General features: G+C 53.1%; 1 protein-coding gene across 3 annotated transcripts in view; it reads right to left on the reverse strand.

Moving 5' to 3' along the window:
- LOC144718824 (transcription factor HIVEP3-like) overlaps positions 1-21355 on the reverse strand; it is a 123882-nt gene that overhangs the window by 9177 nt on the left and 93350 nt on the right. For all 3 annotated transcript variants that reach the window (XM_078594380.1, XM_078594379.1, XM_078594381.1), the window contains 4 exons: positions 12226-18211; positions 10096-10343; positions 9018-9193; positions 2768-2872 (listed from right to left, as the gene is read on the reverse strand). In XM_078594380.1, the coding sequence (XP_078450506.1) occupies positions 2768-2872; positions 9018-9193; positions 10096-10343; positions 12226-17847 (6151 nt within the window). In that variant the 5' untranslated portion in view covers positions 17848-18211. The remainder of the gene's footprint in view (positions 1-2767; positions 2873-9017; positions 9194-10095; positions 10344-12225; positions 18212-21355) is intronic.

The raw sequence follows: 21355 nt of genomic DNA on the forward strand, positions 1-21355 counted from the left end.
AACAAATAGCGTAAACAGTTGACTGACTTATAGCCTGGTATGGCGGTGACGCTGCAATCCAGAAACTCGGAGGCAGGATTGGTGGAGCAAATATGTAGCTATAAGGTGTGAGACTCCTAGCTACAGGGACATGAGTAGGTAACCGTAGTCTGATTGCTTTCCCTTCGCAAGCATGGGTTACCTGCAGACACTCTGATTTCCTATCACGTGTAAAATTGCTCATAATCTGGCCTAAACACTCCTCGAATAACCCTCCTGAATATGAGTCTTGAGACTAAATCTTTTTTATTTAAATCTCCAGTTAGGCAAATACATTACTGGTGTCTTACCGGTGGCTTTCGCTTGGCTAAACATTTTCCAACAATGTGAGCACAAAGGTTTTAACGTGAATTATGGGGTATATTTAACAAGGACCAGCAGAGGGCCTCAAACGTCCACACTGAGCAATTGTTACACATTACAGAACGTGGGGGATTGCTGCCTTTCACTCCACGGTTTGCATTTATTGCCTAAGCCCAGGCACTCTCTTGTTTTAACAGTCACTAGGGGCTTGGGTACAACACGTTATGAGAAGAGATGATAATGGCCGGTCGTCGAGACACATGACTGAGTAGCAGCCAAGGGAGAGAACGCGCCCAACGTCCACTAGATATGGAGCGATTAAATCAACTCGTGTGCAGGTGCCAGATGGATTGTCGCATTGCAAAACCGTGAGTGATGGCAAAGGCTTCGTGAGCCCTTCATCCAGCAGTGGATAGATCATGGTTGATGATGATCACCCTCATGACTGATGATAGTGGAAAGATAATATTGCTTTAAACATGTATGTTTAATGGTGAAATGTATTGCTTTTTACATGTATATTTAATGGTGAAATTTAAGTAGTAATGTGTGTGCTGGTTGGAATTCAGGTTCAAGACGAGAGAGTGGTTACAATTTTGAGTTCTTGAGGTAACCGAGTGACTCGGACAACACTTAGCCAGCAATTTTGAAAAATCCTGGATTTTAATCTGGGTTTCTGCCTGTAGCAGGGTTTTTCGTAAAGTGCAGTGCCCCATAGTGTGTGGATGAGGTTAAATATCAGGAGGAGATATCAAAGAACTACTACTGATATTCTACCTCATTTATCCACGCTCTTTAACACACGTGCTTATGTGCTGAATAGATTGTTGTATTCATAACACCAAGAGTACATCTGGAATAGAATTGGGGGGGGGAAAAAAAAGACCAAAAATACATTCTGTGAACCTGCGCGACAACAGTTCACACTCGTATTAAATAAAATTATTCAAATGAAACACGTCCTCCACCGCAGAACATAATGTGCCGAACACACTGCCTCTGTGATTTCACAGTCTACCGGCTCTTCCCCCTCCTCCCCCCAGGATCCCACCTCCCCACAGTAACTGCGCTTCACTGCGCCTCTACATCTCCCATTACACTTAAGTAACCGCGCGCTGACAATTGTTCCACCGAGCCAAGGAAAGACTGGCGGAAGGGAATGTTCCGGGCAGTGAAAATCACTCGTGTGCCTAATATTCGCTGTTGCTATTATATGTGCCCCTGCATCGATCCTCGTAAAACATTACAGCCCATGCGACGATTCTTACGATGACCCGAGCCTCAGCGCGGAAAATAGTTACCCCAGGAGTGACGGAAAATGCATTGTAATATACATGTTCATCTGCGTGTTACCACATGGACAAAAGGAGTTATTTATCACTGATAAACACGGATTATAAAATCCGCCCTTGAACCCTCCCACATAAAATCTGAGAAAAGGATTTTCACTGTGTGCCAAATGTGAACATTTGACAATGTCAATCGCTGAATTCTTATTGGCTACTGGTGCATCATATGTCAGGGCAGCCCCATGTTTCTTCAGATTGATGGAAATAACAGTCAATTCGAAATGTATCGATTTGATCAGCTCTCTCACTTAATTTTCCATGCGCTGCACTTAAAACGCGAGTGCAAGTCAAGCGTTTTAATTTCCAACTGCAGTCATCGCCTTTTACCCTGTGAGGCAAATTCTCGGTGCAGTTGCCAAGCAAGCGTTGGGTAATTCTGGCGGTTCTGGCGAGATTACGGCGTTCCGTGGCCACGAGCCGAAATCCGTTCCTGGCCTCTGCTGTGAAGGTCTCCCACCAATCGATGGGACGCAGCGATAACCAATTACCATTGATCACCGAAACCCGCATCGGGGCCGATCGACACAGCCCAGGAGTGGAGCATAACTCGGAAAGGGGAGTGATGTTGTTTTGTTCATGCAGCCCTCCAGTGAGGACAGTATCGACTGCCCCTTATACAAATACACATGCAGCCATTTTGTCAATCAACTGCTGGGCGATGGTCTCCATATTCCGTGCAGGTAGTGGGGATTATATGGCCATACTTCACCGCTCTTGTGCGTGTGGGTGGGTGAAGGCGGGGAGCGTAGACAAGACAGAATCACAGTAAAACAATGGATGTTGTTACACTGCCCTCTGCTGACAACTTAGTCGCGCGGCATCCCAGCCAAGCACGATCCAGGCTCAATGCCACTTCGCTTCCAAAATCTGATGAGATCGGGCGCAGTGCACGTGATTCGGTCGTAGGCTCCGAGTTTGGAGGTTCGATGGTAAATGCGTGCCAGCACTTTCACTCTTGACTCAAGCTCCTGCGACGATGCTCTCCACTCCCCGATCTCACCATCCCACCAGCCTCGCGTAAACACCGCGGGGATAGCGTATTGAACAGAGCGGCGGGCACAGGAAACAAACCCGACCTGGATCGTCCTCCTCGAGCTGGTCCTCCAGCAAGGTTGGGTTGACCCCGACCTCCAGACACTTCTTGCTGTGAGCTTTGGACTTCATGTGCTTCGTGAGATTCCCTGTCGCACAAGCGAGAGAAGCACACGAGGCACCGCGACTCCGTAAGGGATTGCTCACGGTGCTTTGCACACACAGGAGGCGACCGAGCAAGCACCCATCTCTTCTGACTCTCTCGTCTGCTGAGCCAAAAGCCAGTCCCGTCTGAGGTGCCACGGTGGCGAGATGTTAAATACCTTGCCTGGTATACAGGAGATCGTGGGTTCGATCCCGACCCTGATGCTTGTTGTATATTTGCATGTTCTCCCCGTGGTCGCGTAGATTTTTATCCAGGTCCTCCAGTTTTTCCCTCCCCATTTAGAAACATGCGTTTAGATTATTTGGTTACCATGAATATCCACGTGATGATAACCCACTTTCGTTCAGCTATCATTTTCAACCGGGTCGCTTCTGAAAAAGAACCATATAGCTCAGTGGGCCTTACCTGTTAAAATAAAAAGTAGTTTTGTTTTAGTTTTAATTTCACAAGCATAGCAAACGCACGTCATCGTCACTGATATTTCTGTGGCGAGCTCACATCCCACCTCCAAGTGGATGTGTAAACTGCGGGAAGCGATGCATTAATGGTGTACTGGCATGTGCATCGGGACTGTATTTCTTATGTTTAAGTATATCCCCCCCCACTCCACAACACATTCCAATTGTGCAACCGATGTCATGAAATGAAGATTTAAAAGTCAGAAACCTGCGCGCCACGCCAACACGGACCGATTATTTACAACGTCGCGTCGGCGCTTTCATTCATAAATGCCGTCTGTTATTAATGCGCTGCCGGCGTGCGCCATCGTCAATTTCAATTTGGCCTCGCGTCCGCCACGCGGCAACTCGCCCGTCACCCTTCACTTGTTGCTGCGAAATAAACCGCCGGGGGTAGAGGCGCAATCGCCGGGATTGTTTTGGCACGCGCCGCGGTCAGCAAATGCGGCGTTCAGCAAGTATGAATGATTTACTCCGATTCTAAGACCTGCGACGGAATTTCGAAACGGCGCGGCCAAGAACTCGTCGTACCTACACCGTGTTTTTCTTCACACCCTCCTCGGCGGTCGTTAAGGGGAGCGGACGGCACGTTGCCAATTGAAACGGTGCAAGGGCATGGCACGCCGTTTCCCCCTTTTTTCCCCCCCACACTGTTGTGTAGCCTCACCTGCGGGGACTGCGATAAACAGCGCAGGTTCGCGGCGTTAAACGGCTTTGGCACAAAGCGGACGTGGCCTCGTTAGCAAATTGTTCTTGCCGTCGTGCGAGTCTCTGTTAAGTGCACGCGACTTACAAGACGAAGCGTCGTTCCTCGCGCACGCCATACACGTGCATCAGAATGCTGGGGCGACAGTTGGCATCTATATGCAGCCAGAAGCATGTTACCCAGCTGCACGTTGCAGCATTTCTCATTTCCAAAGTACATCGTGTATTCTCGAAGGAGAGATTTAATCTAAGCAACTATCTTGCCTATGACCAAATGAGCCCGAATTTGCCCAACCTCACGAGATCTCAGATCCAGCCAGGATGGGTGACCACCAGGGCTTAGCAGGTGTCGTAGGTGTGGGGCTGCGAGGTGTGTCCAGCAGATGGCAGTGCTGAGCCTCACCCCCTCGTACACGCACAGCGGGGTTTTTCCGGGCACTCCCAATGCAGCCAAATTAAGCTAAACAAGTCAATAATGGTATTAGTGGTAATGGAAAACTGTCTGGGGATATGTTGTGTTGTTTACATGCAAATTTCTCACTTTAACATCACTAGCCCCGCCCACTTCGTTTATGACCCTTGGGCTACACCCATTTGAAACCTCTAAAACAGCCTGCCTCAGCAGCTTTCCCACTCTTTTTTTCTCCTGATGACGATTGCTTGTGTTGCGATCGAAACGTCGTAGTTTTTTGTAAAAAAAATTAAATGTGTTCCATGTGACTTTACCGAAAGACCCAAAGGATATGAACTCCTGCAGTCGCGAAAGCTTTAAGTCAAGATCGTGCCGTAAGTTAAGTGGCCAGGTGGTGCCAGTCATCATTATTGCAAGTGTTGCCCAGGATTGCTGAGTTGTCTTTTTGTTCCCATTGTTTGTTTTTCATGAAGAGTTTGTGCATCATTGCAATGTACTTTATTCATGATACCCCAGGTCCCCTTTGCCACGAGTGGACTTTGTGTCACTGCACTCTCACTCAGTTCCAGATAACCCGACTCCACAGTGCGGGATTATAGTCGTAGGAGTAGACATGCTCTGGATTATCACACATCTCCTTTTGCTAGCCCAGTGCATGTGTTTGCGGAATGGTGGCGCAATGGTTTGTATACACTGCGCTCTCAACTGGGTGACCCGAGTTCAATTCCAGGCCAGTGGCGAGTGATATCTGAACTGGTCCTGGGCTTCCCTGCGTCATTACCAACCCCCAGCACTGGCCAAGTCTCGACAAACAACACCCACGACCAACATGCCATGGGGAAGCCCGAAATCATCCAGCAATGGATTTACATGGGGCTGTAAAATAATAACTTACTGTACGTGAATTTAAATTCCAACTTCATTTTTCTAAGTTTTGAGACTCAACCTATAACTCTTCTCGCCAACGCTCAAGACGCAAATGGGTCTCAGTGCTCGCTTGAGTGAGGATTGGGGGACGTGGTGCTCACTTCCATCGATGGCTTACACGCTCGGCTTTACTAACTTACAATGAGCAGCATGGAGAAGTATGGTCAAGCAACTCCTATGAGTGACACCGCAAAGGGAGTCCTTCATTTAGCACTGGCGAGACAGCAATTTAACTTCTTATTATTTTGTATGGATTTATTTGCAGAGGAGGCAAGTCAGGTTTTGGTTAATCGTGAGAGAGACATGCTGAGGGAAGGGTGACGCTCTGTGCTGGTGGTTTCCCAGCCGGAGGGGAAGAGAAAAACCGACCCAACGTGAGAGGGAGGAGAGAGTCAGGCACTAGAAACGCCGCCAATGCGACAAGAAAATTCAATATACATGAAAGCCAAACTCGAATTGTCTCTCTGCTATAACGAGCGGTGGAGTAGCACTCGCCTCCATTCAATTGGCAATCCTCAGCAAGCAGTGGCAAATCCGCATTGCTATGGCAGGGGATAGTACATCTGTTGGATGAATGCCGAATCGAACGACCACCCCCCGTTCTACTTCAACATGCTTTGCGAATTGGAAACTGCCAGAAGTGCCACTCAGCCAGATAAAACAAACAACAGCATGAACTCGCATGCAAATGCATGTGCATGCTTTAGATGATCAAAATCTGTTTGTTTTCCCCCCCGGGTCTGCCTGGGGAGGCTCAGGGGTACAGCGAGCGGCATGCGTTGCAAGGTTGGAAGTTCAAATCCCGGTCGGGGTGGGACTCAGCTCATAATCCCCTTTGGGGTGAATGAAATAAGTGCCGCTTTGTTGGAAAGATGACTGTTATAGTTGTTTTATGGATTGCCCCGGATAGGCTTTGCACCCAGCCTTTGGAGTGTGTCATTTTCACCACTGGCTCAGGGCTGTGGACAGGAGATGAGCAACATTCCTGCTGAACTCAGTAGAAAACCACCGGTTTCTTTACAGAGATGGATTGTCTCCATGAGCCCTTGCGTAGCGAGTTGCTGAGCGCCGTCGGTCAACTTGTATCTATATATACACACACGCAACCCAGCACAGGCTTTTGGCTAGCCATGGAACAAAGATGGTCACTGCATCGCGTGCTTTTAGACGCACGTCTGCGGCTGTCTGGAACGTTCCTCCTTCCGATATTAGAAAGCCACTGGAGCTGTGCACATTTGAATCTAGATTGAAAACTAATTTCTTTAGAACTGCTGTTTTTGTGTTCAGTAAGTTGTCCTTCCCCGCACCTACGATTATCACGGTTGGCTACGTACGGTGCGAAAGAAGTTCAACATATATACGTAGAGACAGAACTGTACTTGAAACGCGGTGTCTGCTTAACGCGATGGACTATTGTGCACTTGAACCTTTGACTCACGAGCGATGATATTTAAGGCTGCAGACGTAAAACACAATAGGCGCCTCGCAGCCGTGCGATTATTTTAGAGTAAATCCGACTCGCCGCGCTCGTCGCGACCAAAATAGAATCGGAGGCTTCAATCCGAGGGGACGAAACGTCCGCCGCCCAGTCAGTTCCGTGGGCACAGCTCCCATCCCGGGAGACTGTCATGTGTGTGTGTGTAGGAGCAGGCTGCTGTGTGATGGTGTCAATCCGCTGCTGGATGAGGGCCACCCCCCCCCCTCCCGCTGTGCGGGTCGTGGGGGTTATTTTACCAAATGTCACCACGCCGGTCAACGTAGTTTCGACAAGGTGGGCAGCGTAGGTGTGGGAGCGTATACGCACAGAACAAAAATGGATATTGCCACACCGCCCTCTGCTGCGCACAGCTTAGTCTCAGAGAAGCCAGGTCATAAACGGTGGTGGCCCATTCCAGAATTGTCCAGGCTCAATACCTGCATTCGCTTCTGAGCTCTGACCAGATCGGGCACATTACGGGTCATTTGGTCATATGTTATGGAGCAAGGCTTGATTTCTCAATGCATATTTCCCAGGCTACTGGAAGATCAGCAGGTGGCATGTGATGAGTATCCACAGCCAGAGAGAGAGAGGGGGACATACTGTGCGTTGTGTGTACACCAGGCACAGAAACTCTTTCTGGGTCGGTGACCTGGACAGACCTGGCTGAAATTAAGCCACTGGCCATTGGTCATAAAATAACTAAACTCAATGCAAATCACCAGCATGCTGCCTAGCAGACTCGTTAGTAAGATTGATGAATGCGATTGAGAGGTTTGCATTGGCCCGTTGAGCTACAGGAATCCACCACGATCTGCGGTCCTGCGATGTCGACGTTAATAGCGAACGCCTGCGGAAATGTCGCAGGTGGTGGCAGGAATCGAACCGTCGAACCTGGCGCTAAAGCGGCCGTCAAAAAAATGATTTGGCGAGCGGTTGGAAGAGACGGCTTTGCTCGGGTGGCCTGGTGCCAGCCGGGTGAGGGTTGCAGGTGTGAGCGTGGAACGTGGCACGGGGAAGGGGGGGGGGGAGCTGCTCGCGCGGCAGCATGGCTGACGGAAAGCAGAGCGGCCTGCACGAGCCAACATTCGAATCGCGGCATGCACCGCATTTGGGGCTCACTGAATGCAGGCTTTTAAAAAGGAGTTTGGCTGGAAATCGGATGCTGTGGGTTAGGGTGTGTATAACATGCGTGCGTGCGTGCGTGCGTACTCACACACGTGCGGTGAGTGAGTGCGATGTGTAACCACCCCCCAGCGGGCAAAGTTCAATTCCTGATCTTGATGCACAACAGCAGTGGCAAATGGAATGTGGAATTTAGTCTGGGTCTCACCGATGTCAACTCAGACCAACATCAGCACCGTGGAGACGTAAGTGGCCGAGTGCCAACCCCATGAGTGTGGTGCCAGCCCTAATCATCATCGTCATGATAAGCCATGACCTGAATGAAGGACTCGATGCAACAATCCATCTAGATCCTGCAAATGAGCTCATTTCATCGTTCCATCTACGCAGCAGAAATCCTCTCTGGTGTGTTCCCTCCTTTGACTGCCACTCCATCATTAGTCTCGACCACCAGCCACCAACCCCTGCGATTTAACAATCCTTCGAGAGCACTCAAAGCGTAGATTTACGCAGCCTACACAATGATTCATAATGGATTTTTTTGGATTGGGCCACGAAATCCTTCTGGCCAAATTGATATATTGTAACGCTCCTCCACCCGATATTGGCAAATATCATTGTCACGTTATGTACGAGCATTTATTATAGTTTCAGTTCACAGGAACATTGAAGGACAATCCTCACAACCAAATTTAGCAATTAAAATACACCACGTTTTTCTTTCAGTAGGGTAGGGGGGTTTCAAGACACAAATCTGTCCAGATCACTACGTGGCCTCACCCAAATTCAATTACGACTCAACCCACCTGTAAACCTGCAAGTGAGCCGATTATACCATCATCCCATCGCTGCGGTGGAAATACTTTCAGGCAATTTATTTCCTTTGGCTGCCACTCCATTTACATTGTATTTTTGTTATTTTTAATTATCACTTAATTATCACGGACACATTCGTCGCAGCGGGCACTCGCCACCAGAAGGCCGCGGCCGGGCCCTGTTTGCTTGTTTGCTGCGTACTGCGTACCTTTGGTCTTGAAGGCGAAACAGCAGACGCGGCAGGAGTAGGGCCGCAGGTCCGTGTGCGTGCGGATGTGCTTGCGCAGCATGCTGGGCTTCTTGCAGCGGATGCCGCACTCCTCGCACACGTACTTGCCTCGCCCGCGGCCGCGCACGTACACATACTCCTCGTTTGACTTGTACCTACAGTGGTGGGGTGTGTGGGGTGCCGGAGAAGGCAGGTGAGGGGGGAGGAGTATGGGGGGGGGGGGGGTGTGGTGTCAGGGGACCGGACAGGCGAATACACGTGAGAGAAGAAAATCAGAGGGGTCCTGGGATAAAAAAAACTTGTTCGCCAGAGCTGCGCTATTCTCTCCCGACTGTCGCTTTGATGACTCAGCCAAACTGGATGACGTAAAAATGAAATCCATAACACGCGTTGCTGCTGGAGGGGAGTTGGTGGGCAGGCCTTGGTGACATAATCATTAGCGCATCACGTGGCTGAGAGGGGTTTCGTGCTTGTCGCGGAAGATGTCCGGGCAGCCACCATTTATAAAGTGACTGAGTAATTGACCACAAAAAGTAGCCGATAATCGTTTTAAGTCGAGCAATCGACAAGTCGCCCCAGCTCTACTGATAACCCCACACACGATCTCATTGGCGGAGGGGATGACAGAAGGTAAATCGGTAAAATCATTGTGCGTCCATCTGTGAGGAGATGTCAATAAAAATTGGATTGTAAAGTGTTCGAAGGAAGCTGGCATGGGTTACCTTATAAGTACGTTATGAGGCTTATCCAGGACATCCCTCAACTGACGGGCGCGTGTACCGTACGCTGACGTTACGCGACAAAGGAAGGAACTCGCATGACCGCACGCCCACCGTGGAGCAATGGAATCGGCTCGTGTGCAGGTCTCTAAATGGACTGTTAAATCGCAGGACTGTACGAGAGGGCGGTGGCTTGGGGGAGGCCTTCAATCAGCAGTCGATTGACCATGGCCGATGATGAATGTGATGACGATGAACATGATGACGGATGAGTTGTCAAGTAAAAGAAGCACGTTCCAAAGTCAACCTAGCCGACGTGCTGAACGCGGCGTCCTTACCCTCCCTTGAAGATGCGGATGCGGTTGGGCTTAGGCCTGGGTCCCGTGGGGTCGCAGGTCTCCGCGGCGGCATCTCCAGCCTCCCGCGCACCGCCGGGCGTTGTCGCCGCCGCCACCGGTTCCACAGGGCCCTCGGGGGCAGCCGGGATCTCGACTTCGCCGACCCCGCCGACCCCGCCCACCCCGCCGACCCCGCCGACCCCGCCGACCCCGCCGACCCCGCCGACCCCGCTTTCCCGGGAGTCAACCTGGAAAACGAGGGTGGCGACTGAATGCGTCACCGCCATTGTCTCCATCGTCAACATGGTTTGAGACGTTGAGCCTCAAGGCCACGATACACCACTGGATAAATTCAGGGCAGTGTTTGCCAGCAAATGTAACTGGCAATAGTTGCCGCACTGTTGTCAATTGTAAATAAAATATATTCCCCAAAGTCTGGATAAATCTGACTGCGGCTTCCCGACAGTGGGCAACTGGGATGGTGAATTGCAATCAGATCATATACAGAGGTCAAATAACTACCCAGAGTTGTGCGCTCTGTGGCCCCATCTCTGTAATCCTCACTGACCTTTCAACAAATGTTATTTTCATTGGCTGGGCACAAATCCACCACTCTACACGACTGACGGATCAAGTTGCCAAAATCGTTCCTCAACAATGCTTTGCTGGTGACAACCGCCCTAGATTTGCCCTGGTGCATAATAGCATTTAACATGCACTATATCTTTAACATGGTAATCACTTGGACTGTAAAGAAGCATTTCGAGGGAGAGCTAGTGGTGTGCGTAGAGACCACTGTGGTCGATACACCCAAGTCTGTAGGGGACTACAAATTTGGATTAGGGCCAAGCAGGGCCAGGGGGCAGGGCCAGGGGGCAGGGCTAATTACGCTATAACTGTGGGTGATGTCAGTCGGTACCCACTGAGGCCACAGTGTTACCGCATCATCTACACACGTCTCCACCATTCATTACGTGTGGTGTCCGTGGCACGGCTCGGCTTCTGCAGCGGAAAAAAAACAACCTTGTGCCTCTTGAACTGTGCTGGGCTGTACAGTGGAAAAAAAAGTATAAGGGTTCAGTATCGATGCTCAAGATTAAGGCAAGGCTTGGGCTCCCTTAGGATTCTTATACTCCTTTTACACGAACACATCTCAGCTTAACAAGTGCTGGGCCCCTCCTGGCCACTCATGGATTTTCCACTGTCAAATTTCCACGCTGAGCCAGAAGCATGCGCTGGCCACAAAGGGCATCAGAGTCTGGCTGAGAGCAAAGTAGCTTCGCTCTCCCATCTGATGTGCCCTTCAAACTCCGATGTTTTCTCCCCGTAAGCCAAAACGGAATAATCCAAAGAAAAACTGCCCTTTATCCATCCACTGTTGGATGAGGAAACCCCACCCCCCTCCAAGCCACGTCATCACGGGGCTGTTTAGCCATACTTATGCTGGGAGGGTCAGGACCAGCTAGGATGTCGCTCGCTGCTGATATTAGCCGTGGCCGGCAATAAAACACCGGTCACCAGGTTAATAGCATGGTGTCCCCAACCGCTGTGCTACCACAATAACACTGCTCAGGTACAACGAATTGTACGCGAAGCGCACATTTTGATTGGGGCTATTTCTGAAATGTGCGTTGCGTTCAAGAAATGAAATGGCATGAAAATAGGCTGCTGTTTATTTTTATGTTGTGGAAGCAGATTAAAGAACATGAGGGTGACCTTTTGTGCCAGTACAAGGCTGACTGCATTTACATTCTCCTCTCTGCAGTGTTAGCTGCCATATTATGCAGATAAGACGTAAAAACATCCAATCTTACAATTCCAGGAATCATTGGCAGAGAGCTAATAATGCACGATGCATTTTTACAATGTTGGCAGGAATGTTACCTTAAATTAAATATACTCCACTTAATGCTAGCTTCCCCACACGTTTAATCATTCACTTAATCCCAGCTAATACATCACATAAATTTAAAATTAGTGCAACGTGGTCTGGCATTGGGTCGCTTTGTGCCAGACTCTTGAAATTGGAAATAATACGGGAATTTAACATTCTTTCAGTGCTAAAAATGAAGGATGAAAGTTTAAAAATAAATACGGAAACATGTGCTGCTGGCAGTGAAGGGCAAGTACCTTAGCCAACCTTGGCTTCCACTGGCTGGACTGCACCATCTGGTCAGCCCGTGCAGGGGTAATCATCGTGCTCGTGTAGATGGACATGGTGGTCCTCTGCCGTGAGCACAGGAGGCCCAGCGCGGCCTTGGTGGACAGGCCTAGGGGATTGCAGCTGCCTCTGTGGTCCAAGTCGCGCCCCCAGGAGGCGTAGACCGACTCCGTGTTCTTGTCCTGCGGCACGGGGCTCGGCCGGCAGTTCACCAAGAAGCACCAGGTGACGGTCGTGGTGGGCTGGAGATTTGGAACGTCCTGGGCTTCCGCTGAGACTGCCTGCTCTCGGCCAATCTCCTGCATGCACGTCGACACCTCAGTTGCGGTGCCGGCCATGTCCGAGATGACAATTTCTATCGGCGGCGTGGACTTTGGAGGGGAACACTTTCCAGGGAGGGGGTCGTCATAGGCAGGGTCTGGGGCAGGTGGCATGTTGCTCGTGAAGCGCACGGATGGCAGAACTTGCGTTGAAACGCTCGGCTTGTACTCCTTGTCCGTTTCCTCTCCTTGAGTCACCTGCTCCAGCACGACAGAGACTTCCAGCTTGGAAAAGGAGTCGGTGGATGCTAAACTGCGGGTTGAGTTCACGGGAGTGGTGGACCTGCTCTCCGAAGTCTCGGTGGTGCAGTGCTGTCTCAACAACGTGGGCGGCCTTGACCTGACGGGTGAAGATGCTTTGACCCTCTCTGGCTCGGATGCCCGCTCAATGCCCTCCTCCAAGCCGACGGAATGGTCTTCTTCCTTGGCCCGCTTCTGGTTTTGTCCGCGGATTTCCATGGCGATTTCAAAGCTGCTCGCGGGTGACAGCATGCGCTTGCCAGCCACGGGCAGAGGCATTTCGGACACGCCGTCCAGCCCGGACACCGGCAGCGATGACAGCTGCATCTTCTCACTCAAAAGCTGGTGCGACGGTGAGGCGGGTGAAGCTGGCGTGATGGGAGACACGTGAGGGCTTGCGGTCGCACGGCCGGGTCTGGGACGAGGGCCCAAGGCACCCAACACGAGCTGTCTATTGTTCCACTGGCAGATGACGACTGGCTGAGGTCTGCTTTGGGCTTGGGTGACCAGCATCTGTGAGAGGGTGGTGTACATGCTGTAGCTGTACGAAGGAAACGGAGTCTGGATCCTCACCGGAACCATGAGGGAAGTTACTGGCGTCAGAAGTCTCGGATGTTCGGTTGCGACTATCGTTTGTGACATCCGCGGTAGGTGCAGCGGGTGCAGGGGTGTGAAGCCGCGCCCCGAAGCGGCCTGGAAGAGTGGGCCTCCGCTCCCCTTGGCGTCCGAGAGCTCTCGCGGAACTAACGCGCGCTGCGCGAACGGCGGCGGTGCAGGGATGATGAACGGCACATTCGTCTGCACCGCTATTTGCGGCACGTGGAACCGGGGCACGCCGAGCTGCTGGAAGGGCAGCTGGAGGTGAGGCAACGTGCTCAGGCCCTGCACGACGGGGATTTTCAGTGGGCAGCCGTAGACTCGCTGAAGCGGCGGCGGGCTCGGCGCCTGCGGGATCTGGAAATGCAGCGGCAGTTGGTGTCGGTGCAGCGGCATGGCCGGAAGGGAGAGTGGTATGTGCAGGTGGGAAAGGGAGTAGACGGGCTGCAGCGTACCCACGGCGGGTAGGTGGCCCAGGGCGCCGCTGATCAATATAGGAGCCGGTGGAGGTGGAACAAACATCCGCTGCGCAGGCGGCGGCTGTGCGTCTCGACGAGACGCCGAGGGCTTTGGAGACGCACTCTGCTCGGGTGTCCGGGGAGACATCCCCGTCGAAGACGTTCTCTGCACGTGCTGCTGCTTTGTGTCCGAAGCGTCGCTTAGCCACGACGGCCGAGAAGACGTCTCGCCCTGAGGCGGGGCCGGTTCGGGGCTGTCCGGGCTTCCGCTTAAAGACGCCTGACGGACCAAGATTCCTCTTCGCCTTGACGTGCCAATCGCCGCTGTCGACGTGACCACCGGCGCCGTCGGAGCAGGATGCTGCGTTCCGCTGCCGTAGTCCAGCGACTTGCTACGGGTTTCGGACAGCTGCACCGGCTGCTCCGGGGCGGGCCCTTGCTCCGAGGATGAGCGGCACATCTCCTTGACTTCGCGGCGGTGGTGCGCGCTGGGCACGGTGAGGAACTCGGATGGTTTGCTGGCGGCGGCGGCGGCGACGGTGGCACCGGCAGCGACGTTGGCAGCGACGGCGCTTTGTGCTTTGGTGGCCGTGTCGTCTCGCTCGAAGGATGCGGAGAAGCTGGAGCCGCGCGAGATGCTGCTCGACTCACCGCTCATGCTGCGCGACAGCGACGATGACTCGGTGCTCGACTCGTTGGAGGAGTGCTGCAGGTCGGCCAGGCGCAGGCGCTTCTTCTTCGGGGGCAGCTTCTCGGCGGGGAGCTTCGACAGCGTCTCGCTCCTCTGCGGCCACTGGAACTCCTGGGCCGCCTTCTCCTGCTCCTTCCTCGCGGCCTCTGTCAGGTCTTTGTCCGTGTCCTCCGTCACGAGTATCTCTGGCACCAGGAGGGTGGTCTGCCGTACCGGCTGCTGCTGCTGTTGCTGCTGATAAGGCACTGAAAATGTAATACCCTGTGTTTCTGCGCCCTCCGCTCTCTCATACTGGCCCGTCGCACTTTCCTTGAGTAAAGACACGCCACTCGATTGTGTCGTCGGCTCCCCCTCTCCCTGCGTCGCTTCCACCGACTCCGCCCTCTCGAAGGAGCTGGGTCGGCTCAGAGACTTTGTATGCTGAATCACAGAAATCTCCTTGCTGCCGGTCCGCGTCACGGTCGGCACCGCCTCGAGCACCCTCTCGACGGCCGAGTGAATGTCCTCCCCTCCTCTGCTATGAGGAGCGTGAAACGAGGAAATGCGATCGCCTCTCTGAGAAGGGTGCCCTTCCGCCGCCGCTACCGTGTACGTCGTCGCCGGGCGGAAGGTCGCAGCCGGTTCGCTCTCTGCAGGGGCGCTACTGAGGCTCGCGGAAGCATAATGTTCCCGTTGGAGGTGTGCAAGCGCAGACGATGATGCAGTCACGGTTTGTTGCCACGATGTCAGAAAGTGTCCGTGCAGCGGCGCCGTGGGCTTTTCCGGTGGAAACTCCTCTTCTTCTCCAGCCGTCTTCTCCTTCCTGCGTTTCCGCACGCCCACAGCGCCCTCCGAAGCCGCCGCGGACACCTTGAAGTGCACCATCTGCGGCTGCGTGTCCCGCTGCGGCGTCTCCGACTCGAGCGGCACCTTGGGGGCCGTCTGCTTGAGCTTGGGGGCGTACAGCTCCGAACAATAAAACTTCTTGTGCACCGCAAAGTTCTCCGCCTTCCTGTAGCGGACGCCGCAGATTTCGCATTCGTACATCGACCCTTTCCGTCTCCTCACCTGCAAGAAGGCATCATTCTCCGCGCTCTCCTCCTGAGAGTAGCTCTCCTCCAAGCTTCGATAGCGCCTCGTAAGGGTCTCCCCCAAGGAGCAGCCCCTCTTCCCTTCGTCCATCGACACAGACTTGAGCTCGGAAAATTCTGGCGGCGGCGTCGCATGGCTCTCGCCGCCCAGGGGCACCTCGATGGCCTTCTGCCGCACGAGGGTGCGCTGGTGCCCCGGGTACGGCTGCGCCTTCCCGCGCGGCGGCGTCGCCTCGTCGAAGGAGCGGCTGGAGCGTGACGAGCCTGGCAGGCGCCCGGTGGCCTCGGCCCGCCCCGCATAGCCGGGGGTCACCGGCGTCGAGTTGCTCCGGTTGAGCGGCGCCGCTTCCGCGCTCCGCCGGGCCGCCTCGGGGCGGATCGAGAAGGCGTGGCCGTGCGGCGGCCTGTGATGCTCGGCGAGGTGGTGCCGCGGGGTCGCGCCCCTCGACGCGTCGGGGTCGCACTCCGGGTGCTGCTTCGAGAAGTCGAAGCTGCCCCTCCGCGACCACGACATGCGGCGCGGCTTCACGCTGTCCAGCTCCTTGTCGTCCATCACTGCCTCGTTGTGCAAAATCAGCCTGGAGATGTGCTCCTCTATGAGCTTCTTCTCCAACGGCAGCTTCCCCTGCCCGGGCCTCGCGACGGTCTCCGCGACGGCGGCGGAAACGTACGCGTCGGTCCCTCTCAGACCGGGAGGCACGTTCTTCCCCAGCACCATCTCCCTGTACGTCATGGCGGGCGCCGCGCTGGGCGGGCTGCCCTGGTGCTCGGCGCTCTCCGAACGGGAGAAGTAGCCCGAATCCGTGCTGCTCTTGCTCATCGGGCTCAGCAGCTGCAGCGAGGGGTGCGGCGGGCACCTGGGCTGCCTCTGGAGGCCCTGCGCTTGGTCACTCTCGAGCCTCTTCCGCTCGGCCAGCTTCAGAGTCCACGCCAACTTCTGCCGCACCGCCTGGTGCTCTCCGGGGTGGCACGTGGTTGGCCGCTCCCTCGTCGCCTCGTACAGCTTGGGGCTCCTGCTGCGCAGCGCGGGTGGCTGCGACGGCACCACCATTCCGCGCTCCGGGACCATTCCCGCGGGCTGCAAGCAGGTGGCTGTCGCCAAGGAGCCGACCCACTTTGCCTCTGCTTCGGCGGGATGAGTCGGAGGCACTGCCACGTTTTTGCTCGTCATCGTCGGAGGCTCGGGGCCCATTGATGAGCTCGCTTGGGCCATTTCCTCGAGGCCGCTCTCGTCCTCGCTGTCCGTGGTCTCGTCCCCCTCGGAGCGGCCCTCCTGCTCGTCCACGCTGCCCGACTCGAGGAAGGACCCCTCCCCCTCGTCCCCGCTGGGCCCTGCCCCGGCCTTCATAGCGTGCGCGTGCGACTTGCGATGCTTGTACAGGTTGCTTTTCGTCTTAAAAGAGAAGCCGCAGGGTGCGCAGGGGTACGGCCGCTCGCCGGTGTGGGAGCGGATGTGCTTCTGAAGGACGCTCGGCTTGGCGCACGCCCGCCCGCAGTATGAGCAGATGTACTTGCCTGGCTTCTTAGGCCTCCTCTCCTTACGCAGCAAGTCGGTGACCTGCTCGCACACGGGCCGGACGGTGGACCCTCCGGGGTGCAAGACGTATGCCTGTGCCGCCGCGGCCACCTCCGTCGACGGTGCGGCATCGCGGGATGCGGCGGGCCGCCGGTAGTAGCCTGCCTGCTCTGCCCCGCAGCTGGACGGGAGTGTCACGCTGTAGATGTACGGTGCCGGGTGCGGCGGTGGCTGAGGCTGAAGGGGCAGCAGCTGCTGCGAGAGCGCCGGTGGAGAGACGGCGTGAAGTTCGCGGCCGGAAGCGCGATCCAGATCGCCGTGAGATCCCGGCCACCATTCGGCCTCCAGGCTCTGCGGCTTTGAGATGTCGACGGAGGTGGTTGGGCGATGTGGGGGCCGTGGCTCGAGGCTGACGACACTCGTCGTGTGGGCGGCACTCTCGTGCGAAAAAGAAGCTCGCGCCTGCGCTTCGGAAAGGGCGCTGTCTGCGTCGGCGGCTGCAGCGGGCTTGCTGTGCACAAGATTTTGTCCCGGCTCCATGGCTCTCAGCGAGCCTGCCAGGGTGCAGTCGGACACCCAACCCCCCGCAGAATCATCCGCACACGAGACAGCGGCAACTCGAGCTTGTCCGGCGACATCTGGACCGATCCTTGAATCACTTTTGGGCTGCGGAGATTTCGGATTCTTTCCGCTCAACATCTAGGCGTGCCCAAGGAAAACATCGCCCTGTGAGAACCCGGCGTTTTGCCGCGTGCCACATTTAGCTCCGGTTCTGCTCCAGGAATACATCAAAAAATGAAAAGAGTAATTTGCACCATTGAGCCTTCTCGTGTTTCCATGCAGCTGCCCTATTCTTAAAAGCAGCCCCCAGATTCGTATTTTGTGCTTTCGACCGAGCAGAGCCACAGAAGCGCGCGTCCATTCCACAGATCCATCACTCTGGATGTGTAACTGGCGTTCGGAGAAGCTGGTTTTCTTGTTTTTAGGGACGTGTTTGAAGCTCCGTCTATTGCGTTGTAAAGCCTTGTGAAAGTGCCACGTTCATATCCACTCACTCATTCACCTGAAACAACAAATGGCAAAACACATTAATTCACAGAACATAATTACCCTATTTTTCACACTTGTTTTGATTATACTGAGAAGGTTGCGTAATTATTATTAACGTCAATAGTTATATCGATGATTGACTTACAACCGAATCACCATTGTGCCCGACCTTGTCAGATCTTAGAAGCCTAACAGAGCAAAGCCTGGTTTAACAGTTGAGATGGATGAACACAAGGGCTTGCCAGATGTTGTGGGCGTTGGGCTGCACAGCGACCAGGCGATGGCAGTGCAGAGTGTCACCTCCTCTTACACGGCGTTGCGGGTTGTTGTCCACATTTTCCAGTTTCCTCCTACATGAAGCTAACTACTCATTCGGGGAATTGGCCAAACATCCCAACGCAGGAGCCACCTGAAAGGGAGTCTTGAGACTCGCTGAGTTTTTTTCCGGGTAAATAATTGGAATTGTTAATTTCGGTTGTTGTTGTTGTTGATGTATTCCCCAAAGTATTTTAATTATCAAGTTCCCCTTGCAAAAGAGACTTGTCTCAGTGTTCTCCCAACAGGTCATGCATAAAGAAACGAGTGTTATTCTATACTATTCAACCATTCATTACATTGCATATTTCAGGTAGATTTTTTGAAGAGTGTGAAGAAAACATTACAAACGCACGTATTCACCGCATTTTAAAAGGGCCCTATTTAGCGGTGACTGGCACCTCGCTGACAAACAGAAATGTGCGGCGTGAACTGAGGCAGTGAAAATGACAGCACCGGGTTATTCGTCATTTATAAAACAGCAAGCGAGACATCGCGGAGCCTCCAGACGACACGACAAAGAAGCGTTCTAGCGCATGCAAAGCGTTCCTTTTCATAAAGTGTAAGGACAGCAAAGGTTCAGCCCCTGCAATTGCCTGCTCACGCCACTTCTGGCCAAACGTCCTCCACCAGAGGCTGCTATCGAGAGCTGCTAGCCTTTTTTACCTCCTCTTCCAGTGCACTGGCCAGGCGTATTGTAAACAAAGGTGGAAGTGACCACACTTTGCCCCACCACACATGACCTGTGATCCGACTAACCACGGTGTACCCACTTACAGTGTATTGCTGGTTGGCCAGAGATAGGTGTTCTTGGTTCTTTCGGTAAAGTCACGTAGAAGGGAAATAATACAATAATAAAAATAAAACATAATAAAATAATTCTCACGACGTTTCGGCCACAACGCAAGCAGCCGTCCTCAGGTGAAGACCAGGTCTGTCGGGGAGACAGCGTCTGACCAGGTCTGTCGGGGAGACAGCGTCTGACGCTGTCTCCCCGACAGACCTGGTCTTCACCTGAGGACGGCTGCTTGCGTTGTGGCCGAAACGTCGCGAGAATTATTTTATTATGTTTTATTTCTATTATTCCCTTCTACGTGACTTTACTGAAAGAACCAAGAAGATGAATCCCTGCAGTCACGAAAGCTTTAAATCGAAATTTAACAGAGATAGGTGGTTTAAAAGAAACTTGCATCATCATTTCAACTACCACGCTGGGATTATTTAACCCAACTGGCCACTGCAATTGCAGTGAGCCAAGCATTACACCACAGCAGTGTATTTAAACAAAAAAACCTCCAGTACAATGATACTATTACTGGAACGGATCATGTAAGCAACTGTCTTGTGCATATCACAATTTGCAAGGTGACCATTGCAAAATGATGTCTGTAACTGTGTCAATGTACATATCTGCGTCTATCCACTGCTGCACGAGCACCTCCCCACTCCTTGTGGGTCGTTGGGGCTATTTTAATCTGACTTCACTATTAGTGTTTGTATAAACCACTGTGATGTGTGTTTGTACACCCGGACGCCACCGCACCCAACTGATCCTGTAATCCAAGGAACCAGGCTCGCTCTTAGAAGATCGTGAGTTCAAATCACGGTTAGGGGTCAGCTCAGCTCACCATCCTTACCTGGTTGGTCAAACAAGTACCACTTTGCGGGACATCGGTAAGGGCTTCTCGCCCTATGGGAGACTGAACCCACCATGGTAATATGGAGTTTCTACCACTGGATTATGGCTGCCAATGGAAGGGCAGTGCTTCCCAAAGCTTGTTTGAGCCTGGAGACGAGGTGCGATACCGATATTACGCTTTTGGGATTCAGGATTGGCCTCACTGACTGCCCTTCAAATCCTCATGTCACCCAAACCAAACTCCCCCCCTCCCTAGTCTCAAACTCTTCTGCTCAGTCATCCGTGCTGACGACTACCGGCTGAAAACCTTCCTCTTTTCCTCTGCCTATGACCGACTTCCCCTCTCTACCAAGCTCAAGCCACACTCGATTTGTATGGCAACTTGAAATTCGGTTGCAGTGAAATGTTATCGAAAAGCCACGGGCGTGTTGCACAGCAGCATTCACAAACTGCACCAACTGAACGGACGTTCTATTCCTGCAGGCGAATGCCTCGGACGCATGTCGCCGCGAGTCGAAGACGAGACACGAGTCGACGTGTCGGCGCGTCGTTTAAACCCAGGTTTCAATTTCAGCTGAGTCATGTCCGGGTCAGTGACCCGACAAATATTTAAACTCCCGGCACACCACGTCCATTCTCGTTATCGCTGCGGTAACTGGACGTGCGCCTACTCTGGTCTGCAAGCGACCCGGAAAGAATTCCATGAGAAATTAAGTCCTACACTGTCCCCCCCCCACCTCCAGTGTAAAGCATGGGTACTCCCATCTCTTCCAAGATGTTTGACCTGCGTAGAAAGTAGGCCAAAATATCCTTTCCTGGAGGGGCTCTGTAAAGCTCTCTCTAAGTGGAGGCTGTTCCGCCAGTAATAGCATGATGCACTTTTCCCTTGACTTGAACATAAAAACAAGTATAACCCGTAAAAATAAAGTTTTTCACTATAAATCCTTTATATGCGTGGCGGCTAGAGTCCTCTCGTCCTCTGGTTTGAGATGGCTGCCACCTATGGGTAAGATGATTGCATTGCACCATTAAGCAATTGGTAATTAAATATAATATTTTTGTCCTAAAAAGTGTAACATTTTGGAAAAATCTTTTTACGAACATTAATTGTCACGCCCAACGAGTCTGTGTGGAAAATGTCAGCTCGATTGGATCACGGGAAGTGGGTTAAAAAACGACCGAAAGATTTGCACGGTCGTAAGC

The sequence above is a fragment of the Lampetra planeri genome, chromosome 5 (assembly GCF_965212315.1).
Source record: "Lampetra planeri chromosome 5, kcLamPlan1.2.h2, whole genome shotgun sequence".
Classification (NCBI taxonomy): domain Eukaryota; kingdom Metazoa; phylum Chordata; class Hyperoartia; order Petromyzontiformes; family Petromyzontidae; genus Lampetra; species Lampetra planeri.